Raw genomic sequence first — 26,376 nt, forward strand, 5'->3', positions numbered from 1 at the left:
TTGACTAGCTCCCCAACCTCACTAGCAGACCTTCTAACATTGTTGAAAATGAGGTCATTTCTCGCAAGCCACATAGACCACAAAGTAGCAAAGAATGTCACCTTCCAAATGAGCCTTTCCAAATTCCGAAAACTATTGCCAAACCACCAACTTGCTAGGTCTGCCAAAGATGGAGGACAGACCCAAACCAACTGCCACCATTGCTTGATAATCGACCAAATGTGCCAGGAAGACAAACAGTGCAAAAATAGATGCACAGGGGTTTCCTCAAGGAGAGAACAAAGAGGGCAAAGAGGCAGTTGTCCCTCTTGGATCATATTTCTGTGTGCAAGAATTGATCGAGTAGCCAGCCTACCTTGTAAAGCCAGCCAAGATAAAATTTCTACTTTTGGTGGACTTAGGTTCTTCCATAATGACCCCAACACCTCATCTCCAACGTGGACTTCTTGCTCCCACTGTCCATACAAAGATTTCACTGAGAAACATTTATCTGCTGTCCATTTCCACTGCAGCGAGTCCTTTTTGGATGAGTCCAACACTATACCATGCAGCCTATGTTGCAACTTCTCCTCTTGGCATTTTTCCCAATCATACAACCGTCTCCCAAAAGTTAAATTCTATGTGCCAAAACCACCCTCTTCCTTCGTATTGCTAATCGCTTGCCCTTTTTTAGTAGAAATCAAATAAAGTCAGGGGTAAACTTCCTTGAGTGCTACATCTCCTAACCAAACAACGTCCCAAAACAAAGTTTCCTAACCGGAGCCCACTTGCACTTTAAATCCCTCTTGAATTATAGGACCAATAGGCAAAGAGGCAGTCCCAATGGAGCAAATATCTCTCCATAGACTCGAAATCTGTCTAGAAGCGGGGAGATGGGGAAGCCAACATCCCTAGTCCAGATTGTACTTCCCTCGAATAACCTTCACCCACAGTGAATCCTTGTTGTTACTAAACCTCCACCACCACTTTGCAAGCAACGCTAGATTTTGAGTCTTCAGATTCTTCACTCCCAACCCTCCATACTCATTCCTCTTGGCAATTACATGCCATTTCACCAGGTGCAGTTTTGTAGAGATCCGAAAAATCTAATTATTGAAAATGCTTATTAAATGCCTAATTGGAAAAATATGGTTTATTGGGTGATTATTTGAATTGAGGAGTGAAGTGAGAGAATAGAATTTTGAGGGAGTGTGAGTGTGAGTGTGATATAAAGATATAGGGATATATAAGGGATGGGTGTGTGTGTAGAGAATCATTGCATCACCTAATCTCTCTCTCTCTCTCTCTCTCTCTCTCTCTCTCTCTCTCTCTCTCTCTCTCTCTCTCTCTCTCTCTCTCATCCGTTCTCCCTCTCTCTCTTGGTTGATTCTCTCTCTATCTCTCTCTCTCTCTCAAAACCCTTCCAAGACCTCAAGAACCTCAAGAATCAACCTTCTCTCGACCTTCCTATCGCGTTCTTGAGCTTGAAAATCCTCGGGTCAAGCTTGGAGCGAAGCTTTGAAGTTCAAGTAGGCTAGGGCTTGCTCAAATCTCATAAATCTTGGTTTTCGTCGCGAGGTAGGGACTTCTTTACCTTTTTTATGTGTTTATATGTTGATTTGATGTGAACATCAAACATTGATCGTCCCTCTTCATTCTCTAGAAAGCTATCAAAAAAGTGCAGAAATTGCCCAAAATCGCCCAAGGATCGATCCCCCAAGCAAGAGGGATCAATCCCTCAACTCAAAACTGGATTTTTAACCTAGGGGATCAATCACCGTGAGAGGAGGGATCGAGCCCTCCCCTCACTGGAAATTCTGCTCGCCTTCTGGGTTTCAGCCCAACTTCAAACAGCCATAACTTTCTCGTCCGATGTCCGATTCATGCAAACTTTATATCAATTCGAAGGTCTTGAAGTCAGCTTTCCATTTCCATTAAAATCGTCTTAAGACTCTTAGTACACAGAAAGTTATGACCATTTGAGTGGGAGTATGTCAGTCTACCATCATTTGCTAGCTACCCCTAAGATTTTCGTTCTGTCGTTATGACTTTCTATGATTAGTGGATGTTATTCTTGACCCATTGGCCTTCCGAACGAGTAGGGAATTACTTGGTTAAAACTTCATTTGAATGCATTCTATTGATTGTTGGTACTTGTGAATGTCTATGGCGCATTTGTGATAACGTTGGCATAATGTATGATGTCTCATCTATGATTGTGATCATGGGGGAATCCTAACTCGCATATTGTATGAGAAAGTAGTTGTTTAGGTCGGAAGTTGGTTTAGGGAGTCTTGTAACACATGGGGTGGTAATACAGAGACTCAAATGGATCTCGTAACGTAAGGGGTGGTAATATGGTGATCCAAGTTGTTAAGGTTCTCTGTAACGCAAGGGGTGGTAATACGGTAACCCTAGTAGTGTCGTACGGTATCACAAGGGGTGGAGATTGGTGAAAAAGAGTCATGTCAGAACTACTAAAGTCGCGTGAGTATTATGAACAATGTGGCTAATTGGTGATACCGGCATGTGTTAGAACAATTGTTGTGAGTGATTGGCATCTCTTTGAGTTAATTGCCATCTACAGATTGAACCATACATTCATGTCTTCATCCTTTGCACTTATCATCATGTTTTCATATAGAATTGGTAAAGATATTCCTATTGGGCTAGTGTAGCTCAACCCAATCTTTCTTTTCAGGTTCAAACGCTGGACAATAGATTGCATACATCTTGTGCTTGGATGTGAAGACTTTCTTTGGAAGCTAACTTTATTAGTTACTTAATCATCTTTGTAATTGACTTTCTTTTGATAAAGATGGATTTGTAACTATTCATTCAAGAATTTCTTTTGACTAAACATTTTCTTTCTGATAACTTTTTCGTACTTGTACTTAGGCTTAATTTGGGCTGGAGTGCCAATGTTGTAAACTCTTTAAACTTGGAAACTCTTTTGGGTATTATTATAGTTATGCGAGGGTCTTTTATCAAAATGGATTATTTATTTATGTTGAAAATTGAGGGCATGACAAGTTTCCTCTTATCAACCGAATCACCCCAGAAAAATTGTCTCTATAATATCCAGTGTTCTAAATGGCAACCTCGGCGGCCGCCGAGGAGCTTGGAGGTACCCCACCGCCACGCCAATACCCTTCGGCGTTTGATTTGGTGCCCAGGGAAATTTGGCGGTGTTTGGCAGCTATTTGGCAGCCGCCTAGACGGCCTTGGCGGACCTTGGCGGCGTCTTTGGAGGCCAAAATTGTATACTATTAACTTAAAAGGGCTAGGATCAAAAGTGCAAAAACTAAAAGGGCTTATTATGTAATTTTACAAAATCATATCTATATATATTAGAATTTCATTTACATCCCCATTCAATACTCCTGTCACTCCACACTCTAGAGCTTCAGAGGCGGAAAGTGAAGAACTCCAGTCGACCAGAGCTCCAGTCAACGCCATCGTCTCTCTCTCCCGCCGATATGTCTCTCTCCCTCGCTGTGCCTCTCTCTCTCTCTCTCTCTCTCTCTCTCTCTCTCTCTCTCTCGGCCTCAGAAGAGTTGCTCTCTCTCTCTCACTCTCTCTCTCTCATAGTGATTTGCCTGATTTATAGAGCTTTCAGAAGTGTACATACCTGATTGAGTTTTTCTGAAATTTCTGTATTTCTGATTGAGTTTTTTTTTTGGTATTTAAAAAAAAACAGATTGTATAACGACAAATAGATTGTAAAAAAAAAAACAGATTATGACAGATTGTAAAAAAAAAAAAACACATTGTATATGAGTATTTCTGATTGAGCTTTCAGAACTCAGAAGTGTTGTATTAGTATTTAGACTGACGATGAGGGCCTGTTTTATTTTGTTTTGTTACTTTGACTTGTGGCTTCTGTTTTTCATCATAGTAGCAGTTCCTGACAAGAGTGAGAATTTAGATATGAGCCAAGTTCTGTGAAATTTCAGAAAGGCTATGTACCCAGAATTTTCCTCAACATGCTCAGAAAGTTAGCTGTATGATGCATATTCGAAGCTGGCTGCTTTCTTTACTTGCCTTCTTTTTGTTTCCTTCTTATTCCCTTGTGTACGTGGCTGCTTAATTGTGATTCTATGATGAACTTTGACTGCATCAGTGCATTGTATAACTTGTATAGTTAAATTTAATGTGTAGGCCTATTGTAAATGTCTCAACCAATGTCTCAATCTCAAAATATATCTTCAGCGGCCTCTAATGCCGCCACCGATAATTCAACAGCCCTTAAAAGAGCATCAAATGATATGGGATGGGAGTATGGAATACTAGTGGATCCTACGAATTTTGGATAAAATACAATGCAAATTGTGTGGTAAGATTATGAGTTCAGGGATTAGTAGGCTAAAAAAACACATAGCTCAAATTAAGGGGTCTGTTTCCTCTTGTCCTAATGCAAGCAAGGAAGATATAGCCAAGTGTAAAGCGGCAGTTGAAGAGGGAAGTAAGAAGAAAAAAGACAAGCTTCAAGCGGCCTAGGAGATTAGAAAGAAAGTGACTATCATAGAAGAAGAAGATGGTGATGAGGAAGTTGATTTCATAGGGACAAGAAAGAGGCCCTATACTCTAGGTCCCATGGATAAATATGTATCGGATATCAATCCTGGGAAGAAGATGACGTCGGGACAACAAACCATAAGTGCTACACTTTTGAAGGCTAGAAGTGAGAAAGTGAAAAGTTTCTTGGCTCGATGGGTGTATGAAGCCGGTATCCCATTTCATGCCATTGACAATAATAGCTTCGCTCAATTTTGTGAAGTGGTTGGTCATTTTGGCGTGGTCTACCAACCTCCAAGCCAATACAAATTAAGGGAGCCATTGTTGAAGGCGGAAGTGGAGAGAACCAAAAAATGTCTCAAGAAGCAAGAGGAAGAGTGGGCTTCAACGGGTTGTTCTATTATTACTGATGCTTGGAGCGATCGAAAGAGGAGAAGCATCATGAATTTGTGTGTCAATTGCAAGGAAGGGACTACTTTTCTTTCTTCTAAGGAAACTTTGGATGAGTCGCACACGGGGGAATACATCTTCAACTATGTTGACAAGTGTATTGAAGAGGTTGGGCCAAAAAATGTAGTTCAAGTGGTGATGGACAATGCATCAAATAACATGGCTGCGGCGGAGTTGTTGAAGGTCAAGAGGCCTAACATCTTTTGGAGCTCATGTGCCACGCACACCATACACCTTATGCTTGAAGGAATTGGTAAGCTACCAAAATTCAAAGGAGTTATAGATAAGGCAAAGGCCTTTACTATATTTATTTATGCTTACCATACGACTTTGGCATTGATGAGAAAAGCTACCAAAAAGAGAGATATAGTGAGGCTGGGTGTGACTAGATTTGCAACATCTTTCTTGACTTTGAAAAGTTTGGCGGAGAAGAAAGAAGCCTTGAAGGTAATGGTTACTAGCAATGAATGACCGGGGAAAGAGTAAATGGGGTCCTAGTAGCACAAAAGGGAAAACACCATATGCTACCGTGCTTAGTATATCATTTTGGAATGGTGTAAGTCTATGCTTGAAAGTGTTTGCTCTCCTAGTGAAAGTGCTTCGACTTGTTGATGGGGACCGTCCCTCAATGGGCTTTGTGTATGGAGAACTACAAAAGGCGAAACAAGAGATCATAGAGGCATGCAAATCTAAAGAGGCCCAATTCAAGTCGATATTAGATATCATTGATACAAAATCTCAAGGTCGGCTAGATAGTCCATTACATTTGACGGCTTATTTGTTGAATCCTTTTTTCTTCTATAAGGATCAAACCATTCAAAATGATTCAAGCATCATGGAGGCAGTTGTTGAATGTGTTGAAGGATTCTATCCAGAAGATGTGGATGCCCAAGATTATGTCGTCAATAAAGAGTTGTTGATGTACAAGAACAAAGTAGGTATGTTTGGAAAAAATGTGGCCCTTCGCAGATGTGAAGCAAACAATGACAATTATGATCTGGGTAAATTATGGCATTTTTTACGCTTCTTAGTTCTTCATTTAATTTACTAATTACTAGTAATGTTAGTAGTAAGTTAGCAACTTCGTGCAAATAGAATTTTAAGTTGTGTTTTTTTTTTTACATGACTAGTTGGTTAGTGGGCTAATTATGGCAACTCTACACCCAAATTGCAAAGAATGGCTATGAGAATTCTCGCTTTGACTTCAAGTTCATCCGGGTGTAGAGAAATTGGAGCACCTTTGAGGGGGTAAGTCCATATACTTTTCTCTTCATCTCTCGCTCTTATAGTAATTTAGTAGCTTGAAATTATTATTAAAGGAGAAATGGCATGGATTTTTTTATGTATAGATACATACAAAGAAAAGGAATAGACTAGATGCAACAAGGATGAGCAATCTAGTGTACGTCCAATTCAATGTCAAACTCATCAACAAGAAAGCAAAGAAGAAGGAGAAAGATGTCCTACTTGCTAGCGAAGCAACGTATGCACAAGGATGGATTGTTGAAGGTGGTGATGATGATGAAGTTGAGCCGGGTTCAGGACTTACATATGAGTTGCTTGCCACCACTATGGGAGTGGATGAAGTCTTTATGCCAAGAAGAAGTGGTAGAAATGTTGGAGTACGTGAGCCGCGAGAGCTACATGAAGAAGATTTTGTATCAGAAGATGTCTCCGAAGAGGAGGAAAATGAGGAGATTGACTTTGAGTCTGATGGAGATCAAGTTTTGGAGGGGTATGGAGGAGAAGAGATAGAGGAAGGAGATGAACTTTGAACTTGGCATTAGGGATCTTCGATCTCGTTTATTTCTACTTATTGTCTTATTCAACTTATTTACTAGTTGCTACTACTTAATTTCATTTGGGTTTGTACATTAAACTTTGTATTATGGTTATGTAGAACTTTGAACTTGCATTATGGATACATAGAATATAGTTTGATTGGATAATGGTTTGTTAAAAAAAAACGCCGAATTGCTTGGCGCCGCCTAGGCGACTTGGCGCTTGGAGGTGGGTCTCCGCCCTGCTAGCGCTAAGCGCCATTTAGAACATTGTAATATCTCAATTGACTGTGCTACAGCCACAAGCATCTTGAAAATAGACATGAAGTAGATAGGGAGGTGACCAAAATTTGAATTTAACAGAGTAAGACGACCACCCGAAGAATTAAATCTCCTACTCCATGCACTCAACTTCTTACCCATCCTGTCCAAGATTGGTTCCCAAGTTTTAATTCTTTTCAGATTAGCACCCAAAGGCAACCCCAAGTATTTGATTGGCAATGTCTCAATTTTACACTCCATCACGAGAGCAAAATCTTTCACATCCTGATCACAAATCTTAACACCACACACAGAGCTTTTGGAAAAATTAATTTTCAAGCCTGACATGAGCTGGAAATATCTAAGAACCCTTTTTATATTAGCCAACTCCACTCCATCGTTATTGCAAAAGAGAATCATATCATCCGCAAATTGAAGATGAGATAAGATAACTCCATTAGCCCCGATCTGAGTTCCTTTGATTATATTTAGTGCTCTGGCTCTTTCCAACAAAATATTCAAGGCTTCAACCACAATATTGAAAAGAAAAGGGAATAAGGGATCCCCTTGCCTAAGATCTTTCTGAGACTCCCTAGTAGCAGACCCATTTATAAGAACAGACATTGCTATAGTAGACATGCATTCTTTGATCCATCCACACCATTTTTCACCAAAGTCCATTTTCACATGCAAATCCAGTAGAAAGCCCTAATTCACATAATCATATGCTCTCTCAAAATCAATTTTGAGAATGAGGCCTCCTGTGACCTATTTTTCCAGCTATGTATTACTTCATTAGCTATTAGAACACCATCCAAGATCTGTTTTCCCCCAATAAAAGCAGCTTAAGACTCACCAATTATAGAGGGAAAGTGGAATTTAAGTCTATTTGCCAAAACTTTTGAGAGTACTTTATAGACCCCCACCATACTAATTGGTCTAAACTCCTTAAACCTAGTAGGGCAATCAACCTTTGGGATCAAAAAAACAAAAGTAGAATTGATACATTTTGTAAGCTTTCCATTGGCATGAAATTCAGAAAAAAAACTGAAATAGTAGAGGCTTGATGAAAACCCATCCTTTCCTGATAAAGGAGAAGTTAAAGCCATCAAAGCATGGTGCCTTAAGGCTACTGCATCCTTTTAGAGCTGAGACTATCTCTCCCTCATCAAACTGCTTTTCCAAATCAGAAGATACTAGGGGACTAAGTTTTCTGATAAACACCCCTCCTAAAGTAGTTCTAGTTCTTTGTTCCTCTTTGAAGTTGGTGCAAAAATATTCAACAGCTGCATCTTTAATTTCCTTGGGATTTTCCTCTAATCTTCCATTAGCCTTAATTGAACCCATCATATTCCTCCTAAACCTGCTATTGGCCAACATTTGAAAAAATCTAGTGTTTTTGTCCCCCAATTTCAACCAGGTAGTTTAAGATTTTTGCCTCCACTTGGATTCAATCAAGCGAAAGAGTCTCCAAAATTCAGATTTGGTTTTGCATCTTGAAGTCTTTTCAACCTCGCTAAGTTGTCTCTCTTCGGCTAATAACTCAAAATGGTGAAGCTCAGTTTCAGTTTGCTGTAGAGCAAGTTTAACATCACCAAAGACTTCCTTATTCCACACTCTGAGCTTATCCTTAACAGCTTTCAACTTTTGCATAATCATAAATCCAGCTCAACCATCCACCTGAACCTCATTCTATGTATCCTTAGCTAACTTCGTACAACTTGGATTTGACAACCAAATATCCATAAATTTGAAAGGCCTAGGACCCCAATCCTTGCCATCATCGAGGAGCATAATAGGACAATGATCAAAGATTGGTCTCGGCAAACCCCATTGAAGCACTTTGAAATTTTCCAGCCACTGGATAGAGACTAGAAATCTGTCTAAGCGGCTGAGGATGGCATGGCCCTGAAAATTAGTCCAAGTAAATTTTCTGCCCAACATTGGAAGATCAATGATTTCCATGTTGTTACAAAACTCTACAAAATCCCTCATGCCCCTTTCAATCCTCACACATCCCACTCTCTCATTCACGTCTAAGATCTCATTAAAATCACCTCCCACACACCACGGAACATTGGAATTTGCTTTACAGTTCAGCAGCTCCTCCCACAGCAACCTACAGTTCACCACGTCATTAGGGGCATACACATTCACAACCACACACGGAAAGACATTATTGATCAGCCCTTGAAGCAAAATAAAAGATCTTTACACAATCATGTTGTCTACTTTGAAAAAATCTTTATTCTAGAAACACAATAAACCCCCCAAAGCCCCAACAGCATCGGAGCAAGCAAACTCGAACTCAGAACTATCCTATAGACGCTAGATTGCTATCCTCTCCAAGTTTTCTAACTTTGTTTCTTGAACCAGAACCATATCAGGTTTCTGTTTTTTAATGAGTTTAAACAAAAATCTTTTCTTGGTCAAACTCCATAATCCTCTAATATTCCAAGATAACATCTACATAAAAATTGGAACACCCACACGCAAACTCCAAAAGAGGTTAAGAAATCTAACACTCCACTTCTCTCTCAAGCATTTGAGAGTACTCCAGAGATTCGATTTCAATCATTGAGCGTAAAACCAAATCATCATTAAGGTGAAAATTTATACCCAACTCACCTCCAATTTCCATCGTAGCTCTGACCACACGAATTACCCTTGAACTGCTCTGAGGAGAAACAACAGAGGAGGAGACAGAGTTTTCTACCTGAGTGCGATCCCCATCCACCACCTCATGAATGATAACTAGCTTCGAGAGTTGTCGCCTTCTCCTTCTCCTGCACTCAGCATCATTTAGGTCCACCAACAGATTGATACTCGAAATTTGAGAACTCCTCACCAGATGAGCTGATTACTCAGGGTAGCCACCACTTGCCACAAGAGATACATCTAGATGGAGCTCAATCTCAAAACGAGGTCTAGCAGAATCAACTACAACTTCAATGGACCCTAAAGCTTTAAGGCCTAAAGACCCTTCCACATTAAAAGGCACCACAGGCCCACCAACAGTTAGAATAGTGCTAGCTGCCAAATGGGCTTCCTCGTGGGCCAAAGAGGTAACCACATTCTGGCCCACTACACCCAACTCAACATCACCTCTCTTCAAGGCCTCCACAGAGTCCTCGACCACCGATTCAAAATCCCCTGATGGGGCTTGCGTATTGGACAGCTCAGGCATTAAATGCTTAACTGCAATCTTGAGTTGAGACCCTATAGTCCCATCATGAACCTTGTCTACCCCAAGCACACCTATTATACCAGCTATACTACCACCAAGACCCCCTATTCTATTGGCTGCTGGGTTTGAATAGGCTTCCACGTCACCATCACCCTCCTTCCCTTCCCTTCCCTTCCCTGATTTGAATTTTCGGCCTGCTTCCCATTGGAAGTTTTTTTAGCTTCCTAACAGTACCATGAGCAATAGCAACCACCGAAGAGCAAAGTTCAACCTCCTCTAAACTAACAAATGAGGATTCCTCTGTAACTTTAACCTCATAGACCACGCCCTAAACCTCCAACTTGATCCATCTGTCTATTTTTTGCCTCTCCTCTAAAGCTATCAGCACCATCCCCTTAGCAAAAGAAAAATCTTTCAAAGTAGCCTCATCCATCGCAATAAAGTAACCCCAAACCTCTCCAATCAGCTTGAAAGTTTGGGTGTTCCAGGCATTTAGAGGAATTCCTTGGCATTTCAACCAGACAAATCTTTCAAAGCTAGCAGTCTCACCATTCCACGGTTTTACCACTTCAAACTAGAGATTCATCCATGGGTCCTTAATAAGTGAGTCCCTAGCTTCTTGGCTTTGAAATATGATAAAGACTGATCTCCCTCCCATAGTCCTGAACTGGGTCTCAATATCACTCTCCAAACTGAAATTGCTTTTCAAGGTCGACATAGAAACAACCATGTGCATAACAACCACCGCACTTCTAAATAACCCTTCATTCCCAACAGAGTTAACCTGGAGAGTAATACTCTGTTCTGTAGAAGGTTTTTTGGAAGATTCCCTTTACAGAGCATGAACGTAGGATTTAGCTGGACCAAACATGCCCCTTGTCGATTTGTCACAGTCGAGGACATTTATCTCATTAGGCCCAGAAATCAACTGCTTGAGGACCTGCTCAGTGGGAAATTTGGGCAACTTCTGATGGAGTTTTGCTTCATTGTGGCCAAAGCAAGCTTCCTTTACAAACAGACGATTGTTGTCCACCTAAACCCCATTCATTCTAGTCATTGCCATTCCTGAAGACACATGACAATCAAACCTCACAAACCCGAATTTATTACCCGTCTGTTTACTCCTTTTGCTTGGTATAAATGCATCCTTAACCACCCCAAACTTGTTGAAAGTTCTCCGTAGCCAGACCTGGTCTTTTTCCTCTGGTATGTTGTCCACAAATAGAGTTGTGGGCAGCGTGCTCGGAAAAAAGGGCGAATCGATGAGCGCGCTTTTTTGGCAGACGAGCGCTCAATTCAGAGTCACCACTTGGGTTTGAAGGTCCGACACCCAAAGAACCAAACTTGAAAAGCTCACTGCGCTGTTTATTTTGAAAAAGGTGAAGGCACCAGTCCGTCATAACCATATCTGGGTTCGGGAGCCAGGTTACGAGAGAGGAAGGGTTTTAAGGCACCCCTCTCGCCCAATCCGAAGATCGGTCTCTACTTAAGCATTTGCAAAAACATTTGCGATTCTGTTTGATTAATTAATTCTTTAGCCAATTAGGGTGGGGAAACAGTTAATTGGGGATTAAGACTGTAACACTTTGCAAGATGCGATATGAGATGATATATTAGAAAATAAATTAGATAAAATTCAACACTGTGACTGGATATCAAAACAGTGCGTTAGTATGAATTTGACACAAACAGTGACCAACTAGTATGCATGGATCTGCCAACATGCAAGTCCACCGTCGCGCATCAGACCCACACCATCGCGCGAGATTGATATCCTCCCAACAGGGTAAGTTTTATCTCCTTCTAGGCTCTAGAAGGACCAATGCACACCCAGGACAAATCAAGCAGTTCTAAGCAGTTCTAATATACAGTTAAAAGGCTGAAAAGCCCTACAAATTAACAGATCACCCCGTAAAGAGTGTGGGGACAAAATAATGGCCTAAAGCCAAGCTACCCGCGCAAGGCCAGCCACTAGTCAGAGGCGCTCTGGAGCGCGAATGTGGCACTCTGGCGCGCGATGGTCGCGCCCTGGCGCAACCAGACCAATACTTGGTTTGCATGTTTCTGGGTTCTAGGACAGGTCCAGAATGACCCCAGGGGTACTCCATAACAGCAGAAACTCATATTGAACTAAGACTAGTAGTTTATACTAAGGAAAGCAGTAAACTGGTTGTTAGCATGCTTGCAAATTGATCTATATAAACAAAAAGACAAAAAATAGTAGGAAACCAATCCCCACGCGGTCCTGTGCGCGCGGCCACGGAGTGTCGCGCGCGAGACTGGGACCGTCGCGCGCTGGTTCCTACCACAACGGCTTTTGAAACCCTGCCAGCTTTAGGTCCAGAATTGGTATTGATTACCAGCCTTGGCCCTGTCAGCCCCCTTCAGGGATCAAAACAAAAAACAATAGGTATGTTATACGTAGATTGAGTTTGAAAGAGGTTGAGTTTTGAAGTTTGAAGTTGATTGGGGTGCTTGTGTTGAGTATTTTGAGAAATGTGAATTTGGATGAAAAACACAAGAGCTTATGTGCTTACTCTTTTTTTGAATTTTTGTAACCCTAAGAAAGAGCAACAATGGGGGCAATATATAGGAGGAGATGGAAGTTGGTATGAGCTGCAAAGAGGGGAGTTCAGCCAGTCCACGAGGCTGGCTGAGGTTGCATTGGTGGCAAAGTTTCTACCTTAAGAAAAGTTGGTAGGGACTGACATTGCGCTCAGGCGCGCGAGGAAGTCAGTTCGACGCCCGATGGAGTCACTCCAGCGCGCGAGAGTTGCGCCCTGGCGTAATGGTCAATGGTCAAACTTTGACTGTTGACCACCACCTGACAATTTGACCAGCGCGCGATGGTCGTGGAACAGCGCGCGCATGTACCACCTACTCACGCGTTGGTCAACGGTCAAGCTTTAACCATTGACCAACACCTGTCAAGTTGATCTGTGCGCACGGGTTCTCAACCAACGCGTGCCAGTAGGATTTTTGGCTCTTTTGAAGGGGCTCATATTTGGTTAGGTTCAAAAGGGTGTCAAACACTCGACATTCTCGAGGTGTTCTTAATCTGTTTCATCATTGGAGAATCAAATACCGTAAGTAAACTAATCTGGAAGCCCAGATTGGAGTGTCTACAAGAGTAAATACCTCCTTGACGCCTGACAACCTTACAACCTGATTTCTGTGATTCTTAATCACAGGAATCCAACCACCGCCATCTCGGCCATCAACTTTCCTTTTGCCTCTCTCACTCTCTCTCACCATTTTTTCTGCAACACTTGTTTAACGTTTAAACATTTATAGTATAAACAAGATTAGACTTAAGTTATACATACTATGCTCGAACTTTTGAAATTACTTATGCATTTTATATTTTGATAATCATGGTCTATTGTTTTTCTCTCTTACTTGTATTTTTAATTAAAAATAAAAGCACTCCTAAATACATAATTCACCATATTAAACATTTATCTTGACATATTTATAATATGATTTGACAAAATAAATTCAGTATTAAACATTCTTTAATGATACAAAGAAATAAAAAATATTTTTTTTTACCAAAATATCAATTCCATTCTTCTCCTTTTTTTTTGCCAAAACCACTATAAAAAAAAAACTTATATGTTGCCTATCAACAACAACAAAAAAAAAAAACCTTATCCATTAATAAACCATTTCAATATGTTTTTATGATTAATGACTCAAAAACTAATGAAAAATAAAAATATATATATCACATTTTTCTAAAAGATCACTGTGTAAAGAAACATGAGAAATGGAGAAGGAACAATTTGAAAAATAAGTCCATGAAAATAAATTCTAATAGTATTGTAAAATAAATACCATAAAATATCTAATCAAATTAAAAAATAGTATGAGAACATAAACGCCCTAGAAAATTAATGAAAAAACAAGAACCAATAATTCAATTAACAAAATACTAGTAATCAATATTAGTCAACAAACCCAATTAAAAATGAAATGCTGAAAAAAATAATAATACATATATAAATAAATATATCAACTTATTTTTTAAGGTTATTTGTGTCATTTAAGAGCTAAATTTAACACCGTTAGTGAGTTAGTTAATGGAAGGGGGAATCTGTATAATAGTTTCAAAAGTAAAGGAGGAGAGCATAATTTCAGAAACCTCAATGGAGGTCTCTACATTTGTTAAAAACCTCAGCAAGGTCGGTGAAATTTACCCAAGATTTATACTTTAAGCGTGATGACTGCATTTTCGAATTCATATTTTCGATGAATATGGATAGTTAATATAAGCTTAATTTTAGAGTATTCGTTATAAAATGATATCTCATTTTTTGTCATACATCTACTTTATATAATATGAGTTCATGGTTCCGATTTTTTTTAAATATTGTACAGAAGAATTTTTAAAAATTAAAAGGGTTTAAATGAGCATATATATAAACTAATCTTCCCGTTATTCCAAAAGTAGTCAGTGCAATTTTGCTAGCACTGCAGTATGTGTGAGGCCTTAGTCAGTAATTCTTTAGAATCCAATCTATTTCTGCTCTCGATTCTCACTTTATTTTTACACTTTCAATCATCGTTCTCACGAATTTAGTAGTTTACGATATTATTTCAAAAAAGCTTTCATGCTCGATCTCTCACACACGTATACAAATTATATGACTTCACTTGTGAATGAGAGTGTGTAAGTATTTCGTGTAGTTGTGTGTGGTTTCAGAGCTATTGGTTACTGGTTAGCATTTTGGGTCCAAAGTTCCACAGAGTAGTGGAGGGCACCAAGAGCATTGGAATATTCATCCATGTGTATATTTGGAGCAATTGTAAGCTAGGCTTCCTTTGAACAAACTTTTTGGTATTGTTTTGACTCGTCTTTTTGTTGTTTTCCCTTCAATTATACTGGATTTGTTCGACTCGAACAAGGAAAATCAAGAAAGTTAATAAAAATAAAAATTAGACTTAGTTGAAAAAATTGAATAAAAACAACGATGAAGTCGCTAATCGATTGTCTTTCTGACTATCTTTTAGTGTCTTTTTTTTCATCTTACATGAATTTTTTTTTCAACTTTTGTCTATACTTTTATACCTTTCTGATTTTTCTCGTCGAGATAAATGATGTGACATAAAACTTATATCCAAATCTAGTAAAAGTAAAGAGAAAATAACAAAAAAGTCACCAAAACTTAGAGGCGGGTCTGGGCGGGTTGAAACGGGTCGTGAGTTAAATATGAGCGGGTCGAATATGGATCAAAAAAGTAAATGGGTTGAAAAGGGTCAGGTCGAATATGGGTCAAGCGAAACCCAAACCCGCCCGACCTGACCTGTTTTCTTTTCTTCCCCTCCCCCTCTCTTATTTGTCTCAATAAGGGGATTCAGAAAAGTAAAATTTTATGATTAAAACTCAATTTTTTTTAAAAATCAGGTTTTTATTTCTTCTTTTTTCCATTTCCAAACAGTAACGTAATTTCGACGAGGAATCAGAGGCCGCATCAAAGAATTGTCTGGAAGGCAATGATTGCATCGATTGTACAGCTTCGGTCTTCGTTGCATTCGCCGAAGCCACTGCTTAGGTTTGAATTAATTAAAAAGTTAAGAGACTTTTTTTTTGTCTCTATTCAAATTTTTTTGTATTTGTTTATTTTGCAATAAACTTTTTATCCCTTTTAGTTCGTCTCAAGTATCAGGTTTTTACTTTTTTTCCATTTTCAAACAGTAACGTAACTTTGACAAAGAGTCAAAGGACGCGTCAGAGAATCGTTTGGAAGGCGATGATTGTACCAATTGTATTATTTCGGTCTTCATTGCGTCCGCCAAAGCCACCTCTACTTTTTTACAAACATCTCCAATAGCAATTCTTTGTTGTGATTTTCCAATTAAAAAGATAATTTTAAACATCTCTTGTAGCAGTTTTTTATTTATTTTTATTGCTCCGATCAAGATGAATTAATGATTAAGCTAAAGATTATTGAGGCTATCTAAAAAATTTCGGGAAAAAACAAGGCGCATTGATTTGATTATAATCATGAATTTAGAATGTAGATATTAGCAACCAAACATCCGGCTGATCGATGAGTCTGGTGATGCAAACTCCTGACATCTCGTCCATTTTTATTTTTGTTTTCCGGGAATTTGCATCTCGTCCCTCACTCAGAAACAGCAAACAGAAGTGGAGTAATGAAGGTAATTAAAGGACAAGGTGGGTATTTTAATTCTAACCCATATAGAACCCATTTTTAACCCACTTATTAAATCCATGTAAATGTGGGTTTATATGGGTTCAACCCATATAAATCCATTACTCCTTCCATCCCTAAATAAGTGTCCGGCGCGCAAAACTAGGCCTTACAAAATATGCATGTTTTTCATTGAAAAATTAAATTTTTTTTCACAATCTAATAGAACTCATTGCTATCTATTGATTTGTGAAAAAAATTTGATTTTTTTAACGAAACAAATGCATCTTTTTGAAGACCTAGATTTGCACGTTGGACACTTATTTAGGGACGGAGGGAGTATAAAATATGGGTGGATTTGGGCTAATTATAAATGGATGGGTTTGGGTGAAACCATATTACTTGACACAAATTGCCACCTCTACCAAAACTTTTGTCTAGCACACAAACTTTAGTCTCAGAACATGGTTTTTCTGAGTGCACCTCAGCTAATTTGGATGCCTGTAATTTGTAATCTTTGATCAGAATAGGAACTTGATTAGGCGACGTTTGGACTAATTCAGTATCTTCTTCAGGAACTATATATTTATTTTGATTTTTTTTTAAGTTAAACATTTTTTTGTATGGATTGAGATAATAATCTAGGATTCTCACGGGGGGAGAAGAATTAGATTCTTACTAGGGAATGGAATTTCTGGTTCAATATCTATATAATAAGCTAGTATTTGAATATTATATACTACATAAATTCAAGGGTTCTTATCTTTCCAAACTAATCTAACAGTATCTCATGGGTTAGAGAGAATAGACGTGCTCAACCATTAAATCAAATATCTCTCTCCCTCTCTCTCTCTCTGTCTTTGCGCGTTTGGACCCCTCCCGACATTTAAAATATTTTAACTAATATTACATGTAATATGGTTATTATTTATATAATAAGTATAGCAATCTCTAAAATTATAAATAATTTTGATTTGATCTAGTCGAAAATTAAGGTTATTTTACATTGTCAGGTAAAATTTTCTCAAATTCTTTCAAATTCAAAAAAAAATCACACATGTGCAATGCAATTGTTGACAATAATGCAAAAGATATTATACCCGATATATTAATATACCACAAAACTACACCGTATATTGAGTACATTTTTTCATGAAAATACTTTTTTTATGTTGGCCCCCTTTGGGCTAAAATTTTGGCTCCGTCACTACTCTCATCAGACTCATCCACTGCCTCTCCTCTCAATAAGGCTGCGTTCCGGAACCAAAAATAAGTCCTTATTTTTTAAAAAGGCAATTTCAAGCTCAAAAATTATGAGTTTATTAAAATCTAAAAATATACAATATGGATCTTGTTTGGAAGATCTCAATGAGATCTCTTATACGATGCAAAAAAAATTGAAAAATTATTTTTCATTTACTTTATTTTTGAGTTTGAAAATGTGAAATAAGCTGCTTATTTTTTAAGAAAATTTCTGGAACGGAGCCTAACTCTCCTCGGATCTCGCCTATTTCAACCGCACGACGCTGAAAGCTTTACCAATTGACATTGAAGGGAGTTAACAACAGACAGCATTCATCTGTCGATTGCCCCCTTAGTTTTTTTATTACACATTAGTAATTGTTTCATTTTATTGGTTTGAAATTTTTTTTAGGCATTCGGAACATTATAAATTTTATATTGTATTCAGGGAGTTTGTAAGAATGCCTAGATGGAATAAAGAAATATACATCGACCTTTTGTTTATTCTTCTTTCTGTCATTCACCTAACAGTTGTGCCTAATTTGGCTCCTCCTAACAACATCAATAGTAACAATGAATAATTGATTTTAAATTGATCTTGATTATATTGCATCGTGCCTTTGAATATAGATAATTGAAGCTTGCTAAAAAGTGAATTTCGAGTCATGGTGATTTTATGAGTGCTAATATTTGAGCCGCATCCGAACGTATTTGAATTATTGACATATTATCTTTCGTATAATACAGTGGGCAGATGTTAGAAACAGGACCGTGAGGAAATTCTAATAACAGAAGATTTTGGAATCTTTTGGGGTGTACGGTACCGAACAAAGTGTGCGTTTAGACTTCAGAAGCTCCGGGGAATAGTTATTTGCACTTCGCACCCCAGGTCCCTGTCCGATCCTCTCTCTTTTTTTTTGGGCGCTGCTATTCGCAGCCCTCTATTTACTCCCATAATCCGTTAAAAATTTTCAATTATACTCGACAGTTAATTACCGAAATTGAGATATATTTTCAGCGTCCAATTACCGAAATATAATATTTTTTTCAACAGATGTTTACCGAAAACGCATGTTCGGTAGTTGTTTACCGAAAATTGAACATATTTTCGACATGTAGTTACCGAAATATAATCTTGTTTTCAACAGCAATTTACCGAAATGTTATTTATGATTTTCAACAATCATTTACCGAAATTTAGTGAGCTACGGGAGTAAATAGAGGGCTGCGAACAGCGGCGCCCTTCTTTTTTTGGTCAAACGGAAATTTCCTCTCTTTCACCTGCGTACGTACTATGTCGATACTACTTTATTGGCGGCAAATTAAACCCTTTCTGAAATAGCCATCAGAGGGTTTTGAGCAGCTGATTAAGATCAAGAAACCCACATGGAGAAGCCCAACAAGAAGCAAGTGCTTTTGTTCCACTGCGTGGAGTCTGAAGATCTTGCTGGCAAAGTAGCCGCTCAATCCGACCTTATTCAGCTTCAATCCATCAACTGGAGGTCCTCTCTCTCTCTCTCTCTCTCTCTCTCTCTCTCTCTCTCTCTCATATTTCATTTGTTATTTTCTTCTTCTCTAGAGTATTATCATGGTTCGGATGAGTTAGATTAACTCTTATTTTGGGTGAGTGTAATTTTTCTCATGAAATTGGAAGTGGGCATTACTATTTTTCACTGCTTAGTTCTAAATCTATACTTATGAACTCAAAGCTCAGTCTTGAAGGATCTTTGGTTTCATATGAACCAGCATGTTTGCGTTAATGTGTTTAGGTAGAATGTTTGAGTTTCAGGGTGAAAATGTTGAAGGACTGAAGTACATTGTGCAATTAGGTTATGCTCCTTATGGACTAATGATAGGACAAATATACAAAACAAAGTATGTAGAGATGAAGCGGGCAAGAAACGAAATCAAGGAACACAAATGCTAAGAAGGGTCCTAGTTAAGGGGTGATTGCGAAAGTTAATTGCTTGTTCAAAAAACAAAAAGAGAAAGCTAATTGCCTAACCTCTTGGAGAGGCATTAAAAAGACTGATGTTAATTGTTTAGGTTGCCTTACATGGCAAATTCCCCCTTATGCCTTTGCTTAGCTTGTTTTCCTTTTCATCCTTGTATTGATTCTAGCTAGTTAGTAACTAGTAGCTTTGTACTGTACTGCAAGGGTATACCCTTGGTCTTTGCTGGATGTTTTTTTCTCAATGAAAACTTAACTTGCCCAGAGAAAAAAAGAAGATTTAATTGCTGAACTGTTAAGGGATGACCAAGTTATTGCATTCATTCTAATTATCATGATTCTTTTCTTCTTCCTACGACATTCTGCCACACCCTCTAGTGCCACCATCTCTGTGAAACATAACACTCCATATTTGTGTATCTTCTGGTGGGGTATTAAGCTGGTTATTTGTGCAAATTATTTGATGTCCTATTTTCATCATCTATCTCCCAAGCCGCTTTTATTCTTATTAAAATGTAGATGTACTCATTGTTTCATGCGTTCTGTTGTTCGCAACACCCCATGGAAATTAGGATAGGGTCCTTCGAATGCGTTATTGCCTGATTGTGAATGCCTATTCACATACGCACATGTTTTATATTACACTTTTTGGTCCAATAATTTGAAGTTTCAAATATTTTACCCCGAAAAAGCTTTTCAAATTTATAAAAACCACCCTATTGTGTCCCCAGTGTGTCCCCAACTTGTCCCAGACTCCCAGCATGAAAAACAATATAATTTAATACACACGCCACGTGGAGTGTCCCATACGTGTTCCCGTGTGACCCCAACGTGTCGCATGTACCCGGAGTGACCGACGCCGGATATGGTGATCTCTACCAGTGTCGATGCTTTATAGGTGGTGACGGTGAAGTATGGGAGTTAGTGGGGAGACTGGATCTATTTGGCGGTTAGTGAGTCTTATTGTCTTTGTAAAGGAGCGGTTGGCAAGAGTTCTAGTCCCACATGAGGTTTGTGGTTGGAAATGGTGTGAGAGTTTGCTTTTGGTGTCATCTTTGTTGGTGACTCGCAAGACTGGAGGTGAACTTTCCAGTCCTTGCAAGGGTCGTCATGATAAAGGCTCTGTGGTTAGTGATTATCTTTGGAGTGAGTGAAAAATTGATTGGTAAATGGAGTTCCTCATCTATGGTGCGTTGGGTAGAATACTTTGGGCTCTCTCTTGATGTTTAGGACCACTGCCTCGTTGTGGACTCTATGGATGGAGGCAATAGATGGACTTTTTGAAGGCGTGGAGACTCCACTTTTTTGCTCTAAAAAGTAGAATTGTGAGCATTTTCATGTAGTTGGTTCTGAGGAGAAGTTGAGCCTGCTTTGATTTATTGAATCAGTTTTGCAATTTTATCAACTTTCATGAATAGATTGATGCGTATTTTGTTCTCCTTGGCATGGCTTGATGCATAGGGACACCCATTTCAAGCCTATTGATTTATGTGCCAATTGTTTTATATAACCCTTCTTACTTATCGAAAAGAAAAGGTCAGGTATAAGGTATGGAATACAAATAAACCTGAGGGAGAGATCCCACTGGCCATAAAAAGTAAACATAGGGTCGGGGTATAGGTTTCAATATTCTAGTATGAGTAACCTCACGTTGGAGCCTGGAGGTAGACATATCCTGTTAGCTAAGATGCATTGACATAGTGACTGCCCGCCTCCTTGACAAGAGAAAACTCAGTGGGTGGTATTTTAATGCTTTCTTCTGCGCTGCTTCCATATCTCCTGATTTTCAATTCCTTTTCCCCTTCATCTGTTTTCTGTTTGAGAATTGGACTCATAACAGAAACATGTTTGTGATATTCCCCTTTATTAAATGTTTTCAAGATCATTAATTTTCTTTGGGAGAAATGGGGTGACACCAAATGTTGAAATTAATACTACAATCGTATTGCTAAATTACTAAATGATGCATCACGATCCTGATTCATGGATCTCTCGGTTCAAGAAACAAAAATAAGAGGATCTGAATTGGAATTGAGATACCGATGCCAGTTGTTCACTTCTGAATCATGAGGTTGATATCTAATAGAGGTTAACAATGACTTCTTTCAAAATTGACTATTTGTTCCTCTGTTAGAGGTGTTCCAGAAATGTCTGCGATTGGGTAAATAGCTCTACGAATTAATGGATCTATTTGATGACCACCTGATAAAGCAATTGTTGTCGATTGATTATAATGAAAATTTTATTCTTATGTACTAGTCCTCTTTCTGATTTGGAATGGGTTTTTTTTTGAAACTTTATTTCGTGGTTGTGTTTCTCATTTTCAGAAAATTTATTACAAGTTGAATAACTGTTCCTCTTTAAAATTTGTTGTTCTGATTCGTGAGTGATTTGATCTGGTTGAATGGGATAACTGTGCGACTTCATGCATGTGACAGGAGTTTTGATGATGGATTTCCAAATCTCTTCATAAACAATGCTCAAGACATTCGAGGGCACCATGTTGCCTTTCTAGCATCTTTTAGCTCCCCGGGAGTCATCTTTGAACAGCTTTCTGTCATATTTGCACTGCCCCGCTTGTTTGTTGCTTCTTTTACATTGGTATTACCATTCTTTCCAACTGGTTCATTCGAGCGTATGGAAGAGGAAGGTGACGTGGCGACTGCATTTACCATGGCAAGGATTTTATCAAATATTCCCATTTCAAGGGGTGGTCCAACAAGTTTAGTTATCTATGACATACATGCATTGCAGGTTTGACTTCTGTTAAGTTGTTTCAATCATGCTGTATATGATTTGGTGCTTGCAATGGGGACACTACAAGTAGGGTGATGGGATCCACTGACCCCATCAATTTTTATATACTTGTTACGATGATATTAGATTTTTAAATTTTGTATGCTATTCAGTATTCAGACCCCTATAAAGTACAAACTAAATCAGCTAACTAAAAAAGGTAGGTCAACATAGGATATTGGGGTCAATGTAGAAAGTTAATGCAATAGTTGAGTTGAAACCAATCATTTTGTTTATTAATTTGTCATCAGTCTCGGAGATATCACATTATAATTGAATTTAGCAACCATTTCTCCCTAATTAGGGAATTTGAAATAAACTAGGGGAAAAAAAACAATTCATGTGACCCCATCAGGGAAAAAAATACTGAATGTTTAAGGGACAAGCTTCTCTTTTAGCAGCTTGTAGAAGTGCTGATGCTGTTAAAGAAACCTTCTTATGAACTTGCTGTCAATTTACCTTTTAGCTTCTTGCAGAAGCTGCCACAACCAAGGAAAATATGTATGTATGTATGTATGTGTATGTGTGTGTGTGTTTGTGTTACTAAGATATAGGTAGAATTTCTTTTGACAGGAAGGTCCTTCTTGTCACACCACAAATGTCTACTTTATTTTCATCACTAAATACTGGCAGATGTGTATCTTATCTGTTTTTGTACGTGATAGAATTTTGGAGTTGGTTTGTATACATTTGGCTGTGTCTTGGAAAACCACCAGGCGTAATGCATGGAGACTAATATAATGCTAAATTAGATGTCTATTTTCCTGTTTAATATAAGGAGTGAAAAATACATGATATGCCGTTCATTCTGTTTCAGTTTCTTTTGATTGACTTCTCTTGGTTTGTTCGAGTCCATTTCCATAATCAAATATCAACAGTTAACGATGTACTACAAAATAAGTAAATAGGTGAGCTGAAACTTTGATCCCACTACCAACTCTATGGGCATGACTACTCTCAAAGAATTGTCTAATTAACCAATTGAACGACTGAGAGGCAAGCACCTGAGGCAATTAGGTTTACCTATTACATCTGCTCTTTTCTGGATATGGTGTATTGTTCCCTGGCTTCATCTGCATGTTTTCTTCTTCAGTTGTTTGATAGTAAGTTATCTTCATAGACGCAGCATAAAAATTAGAAAAGAGATAAGGTATGGTTGCCTTCATATATTCTAAATGTTCTGGATAAATCAGAAGGCAGGAATTTTGAATGATTTCCCGTATTGTGAAGAATGATCTAGTTTTTCGCAATTTCAAATGTTCCGGATGTATCAGGAGGCAAGAATTTTGAACGCAATTGCAAATAGTGTTTTGCTTTCTCTCTTTCCCTCCCCTTTGCGGCCACGTTGTCCTTATGCTCTTATTCTTTTGGCACCTTTTGCAGGAAAGATTCTATTTCAGTGACCATGTTCTGCCTTGTTTTGAAACTGGTATTCCCTTATTGAAACAACGCCTTCAACAGCTTCCTGATTCTGATAAAGCAAGTATTTTAGCATTTCCACATAATTTTGTTCTTTCTTCGAGGGTTTCTCCCCTGCCTCCTGTTGGTTTTTTTTTTCCTGTCAAATTCTCTGCACATTCATTACCTCTCATCTAATAGCTGCTTCCGTTCAGATAGTAGTTGCTTTTCCAGACGATGGAGCTTGGAAGCGCTTCCACAAGCAACTGGATCACTTTCCCATGGTGGGTATTGTTTCTCCCCACCACATTGAAGTCTTATTCCTTTCCTCTCTTATATTGTCTTCGGTGTTTGGCATTGGTGAAATTATTGGTGTTTATTGTTGTGTACTGTTGTAGAAAGTATAATTGGTGTTTACTGTTGTGTACTGTTGTAGGAAGTATAATTGGTGTTTATTGTTGATGTGTACTGTTATTACGTTGTAGGTTGTGAAAGCTGTACCTAGTAGGAATAGGTGTTGAAATAATAGTATGTAGTCAGGTGTGACTTATGTCTGATCCATGGACTAGTCATAGTCATATGTAATTATGTAAGTGATGTAAGTGATGATGTAATCAACCCTCCTTGTGCCTATAAAAGGAGGGTTCTCCCCAGTGTAAAAATCAGGCCAGTTAAAGTCAGTTCAAGTAAGTCAGTGCTTTCCTAATATATCATGTGTCTTGTATTTACTCTCTTTGATCCTAACCTACTTTGTGTTTGTACCCACTTCGTGTCTATCTAATTATGGCAGGTGGTTTGTGCAAAAGTTCGGGAAGGCGATAAACGAATAGTTCGGCTCAAAGAGGGTAATCCTGCTGGTTTTCATGTTGTCATTGTTGACGATTTGGTGCAATCTGGAGGTACACTAATCGAGTGCCAGGTACTTCTGTTGATAAGACACCCCCTTGTTCTCTTCTATCTAATTTGAATCATTTTGGTCAAGGAACACGTTTTTTGAAAGAAAGTTGGTAATAAATCGCAACTGTCATTGGATTTGTGACAGCGAAGAGAAGTCAGTGAGGTTCAAACGACCCATTATTAGCTGTCTAGGAAAATCAAGCTATTTAATGGAAAGATATTCCATCAAGTTGGTTGAGAGTGAGAGGGAAACAAGATATATGAAGTCAGAGCATATCCAAGTAGCTACAAGAAAGATTAGATTCATGAATTACAATATTGGATTTGGATTCACAAATTAAAAATGTTGAGATCATCCCCATCTTCTAAAACGAGCTAGTTTGTTTGCTTTTCATTTGCTGGTGTAGTTTGAAAGGGTATTTGCCTACGTTTATCTGAGACAGAGTTATCTCCTTTTCATATTGTGGGTTGTACATCATTATTTACTTTTGTAGATCACAACCTCGCTGTGTGAAACTGGAAAATGGAGTTTGCTCTAAAATTTATCCTTCGCTGATTATGCTACTTAGAATTTCATTTTAATATTTTCTTGTATTTGATTTTCCCTTCATATTACCACCTCTTTGGCTGTACCAGAAAGTTTTGGCAGCCCATGGTGCATCAAAGGTGAGTGCTTATGTAACCCATGGTGTATTTCCTAAGCGATCATGGGAGCGGTTTGTTCACAAGAACGAGGGTAATTATCTGAATATTGACAATTATTTTTCTTTCGTTTGCATTTTCTTTGGATTCTGATGGCCGTTGATGTTTATATTCAGCTGAATCAGAGAAGGCCTTCGCCTACTTTTGGATCACGGACTCATGCCCTCAAACTGTGAAAGCCATAGCAAATAAGGCACCTTTTGAAGTTTTGAGCCTTGCCGGATCGATTGCAGATGCTCTTCAAATCTAAAATGCTTTTGAAGGGGATTGAATCAGACAAAAGAATGGCTGCCGCAGCCTTCAATAAGGTCCAAAGGAATGCTCCATTGTATTTTGAGACAGCTTTTGTTGCTGTCATATTTATCCTGACATTCGATTGAACTAACGCATAGGCTTGCCGTGTGTTTTATTATGGTTTCCAAACGTTGTACATCTCTAGTCGTGTTTCTAGTTAGCTATTTGCAGGCAACGTTACGTGATTCCGGCGTTGAAGAAAATGGAAATCATATTCCGCTCAAACTTGAGACAAGACTGACTAAAGTTGTATGAGATTCCAAATTTGTTAAGCAGCACATCTTGGCATCCAAGCAGAGGCCACATTTAGTTGTAGTCTGCTAATTCTCTCTTTGGACACTTGCATTTACTGTACCATTTACTTTTTAAGCTGTGCTTTGATTCAAGAAATCTTCAATTTGAAAGAGGCATGGAATAGGAGGTGGAGAACAAACTTCAGACAACTAATGTTTAGAAAAAGAAAAAAAAACAATTGCATCTCTATACTTCAAAAAACTACTATCTTATTTCATAAATTATACTAACATCTTTTATGATTTTTAAAATTTTGTTTAATACTGCCAAGTAAGATAGACACAAGAGACAACGAGAGAGTAAAAGTATAATTTTAGGCACATGAGAAGTTGATCGTAAAATAAATAGTACCATTTATTATACTACAATACCATTTCATTAAATGGTCACAGAATCAGTAAAAATAGAAAATAAATAAGTTACCCTTTAATTATACCTTATGTTGTTGGTTCCGATTCGTTGTGGGTA

The 26,376-nt window shown here is 38.4% G+C and overlaps 4 protein-coding genes across 4 annotated transcripts; 3 read left to right on the forward strand and 1 right to left on the reverse strand.

Moving 5' to 3' along the window:
* The first annotated feature begins 3,790 nt into the window (after positions 1-3,790).
* Positions 3,791-6,041, forward strand: LOC131329898 (uncharacterized). Its single transcript, XM_058363315.1, has one exon. It carries the CDS (start codon positions 4,576-4,578, stop codon positions 5,416-5,418), a length of 843 nt encoding a protein of 280 aa, XP_058219298.1. The 5' UTR covers positions 3,791-4,575; the 3' UTR covers positions 5,419-6,041.
* Positions 6,042-6,065: 24 nt separating this feature from the next.
* On the forward strand, positions 6,066-6,825 carry LOC131329899 (uncharacterized). The gene is made up of 2 exons (XM_058363316.1): positions 6,066-6,195; positions 6,297-6,825. Exon 2 carries the CDS (start codon positions 6,336-6,338, stop codon positions 6,720-6,722), a length of 387 nt encoding a protein of 128 aa, XP_058219299.1. The 5' UTR covers positions 6,066-6,195; positions 6,297-6,335; the 3' UTR covers positions 6,723-6,825.
* An 877-nt stretch (positions 6,826-7,702) lies between these two features.
* LOC131328514 (uncharacterized) lies at positions 7,703-8,642 on the reverse strand. Its single transcript, XM_058361454.1, has 4 exons — positions 8,434-8,642; positions 8,064-8,352; positions 7,910-7,960; positions 7,703-7,810 (listed from the first exon to the last, which is right to left on the reverse strand). The coding sequence occupies exons 1-4, from the start codon at positions 8,640-8,642 to the stop codon at positions 7,703-7,705; spliced, it is 657 nt and encodes a 218-aa protein (XP_058217437.1).
* A 10,181-nt stretch (positions 8,643-18,823) lies between these two features.
* LOC131329900 (ribose-phosphate pyrophosphokinase 4) lies at positions 18,824-25,892 on the forward strand. The gene is made up of 7 exons (XM_058363317.1): positions 18,824-19,078; positions 21,966-22,281; positions 23,707-23,806; positions 23,941-24,005; positions 24,512-24,640; positions 25,255-25,354; positions 25,437-25,892. The coding sequence occupies exons 1-7, from the start codon at positions 18,963-18,965 to the stop codon at positions 25,568-25,570; spliced, it is 960 nt and encodes a 319-aa protein (XP_058219300.1). The 5' UTR covers positions 18,824-18,962; the 3' UTR covers positions 25,571-25,892.
* Positions 25,893-26,376: the final 484 nt, after the last annotated feature.

The sequence above is a fragment of the Rhododendron vialii genome, chromosome 6a (genome assembly GCF_030253575.1).
Source record: "Rhododendron vialii isolate Sample 1 chromosome 6a, ASM3025357v1".
Taxonomy (NCBI): Eukaryota; Viridiplantae; Streptophyta; class Magnoliopsida; order Ericales; family Ericaceae; genus Rhododendron; species Rhododendron vialii.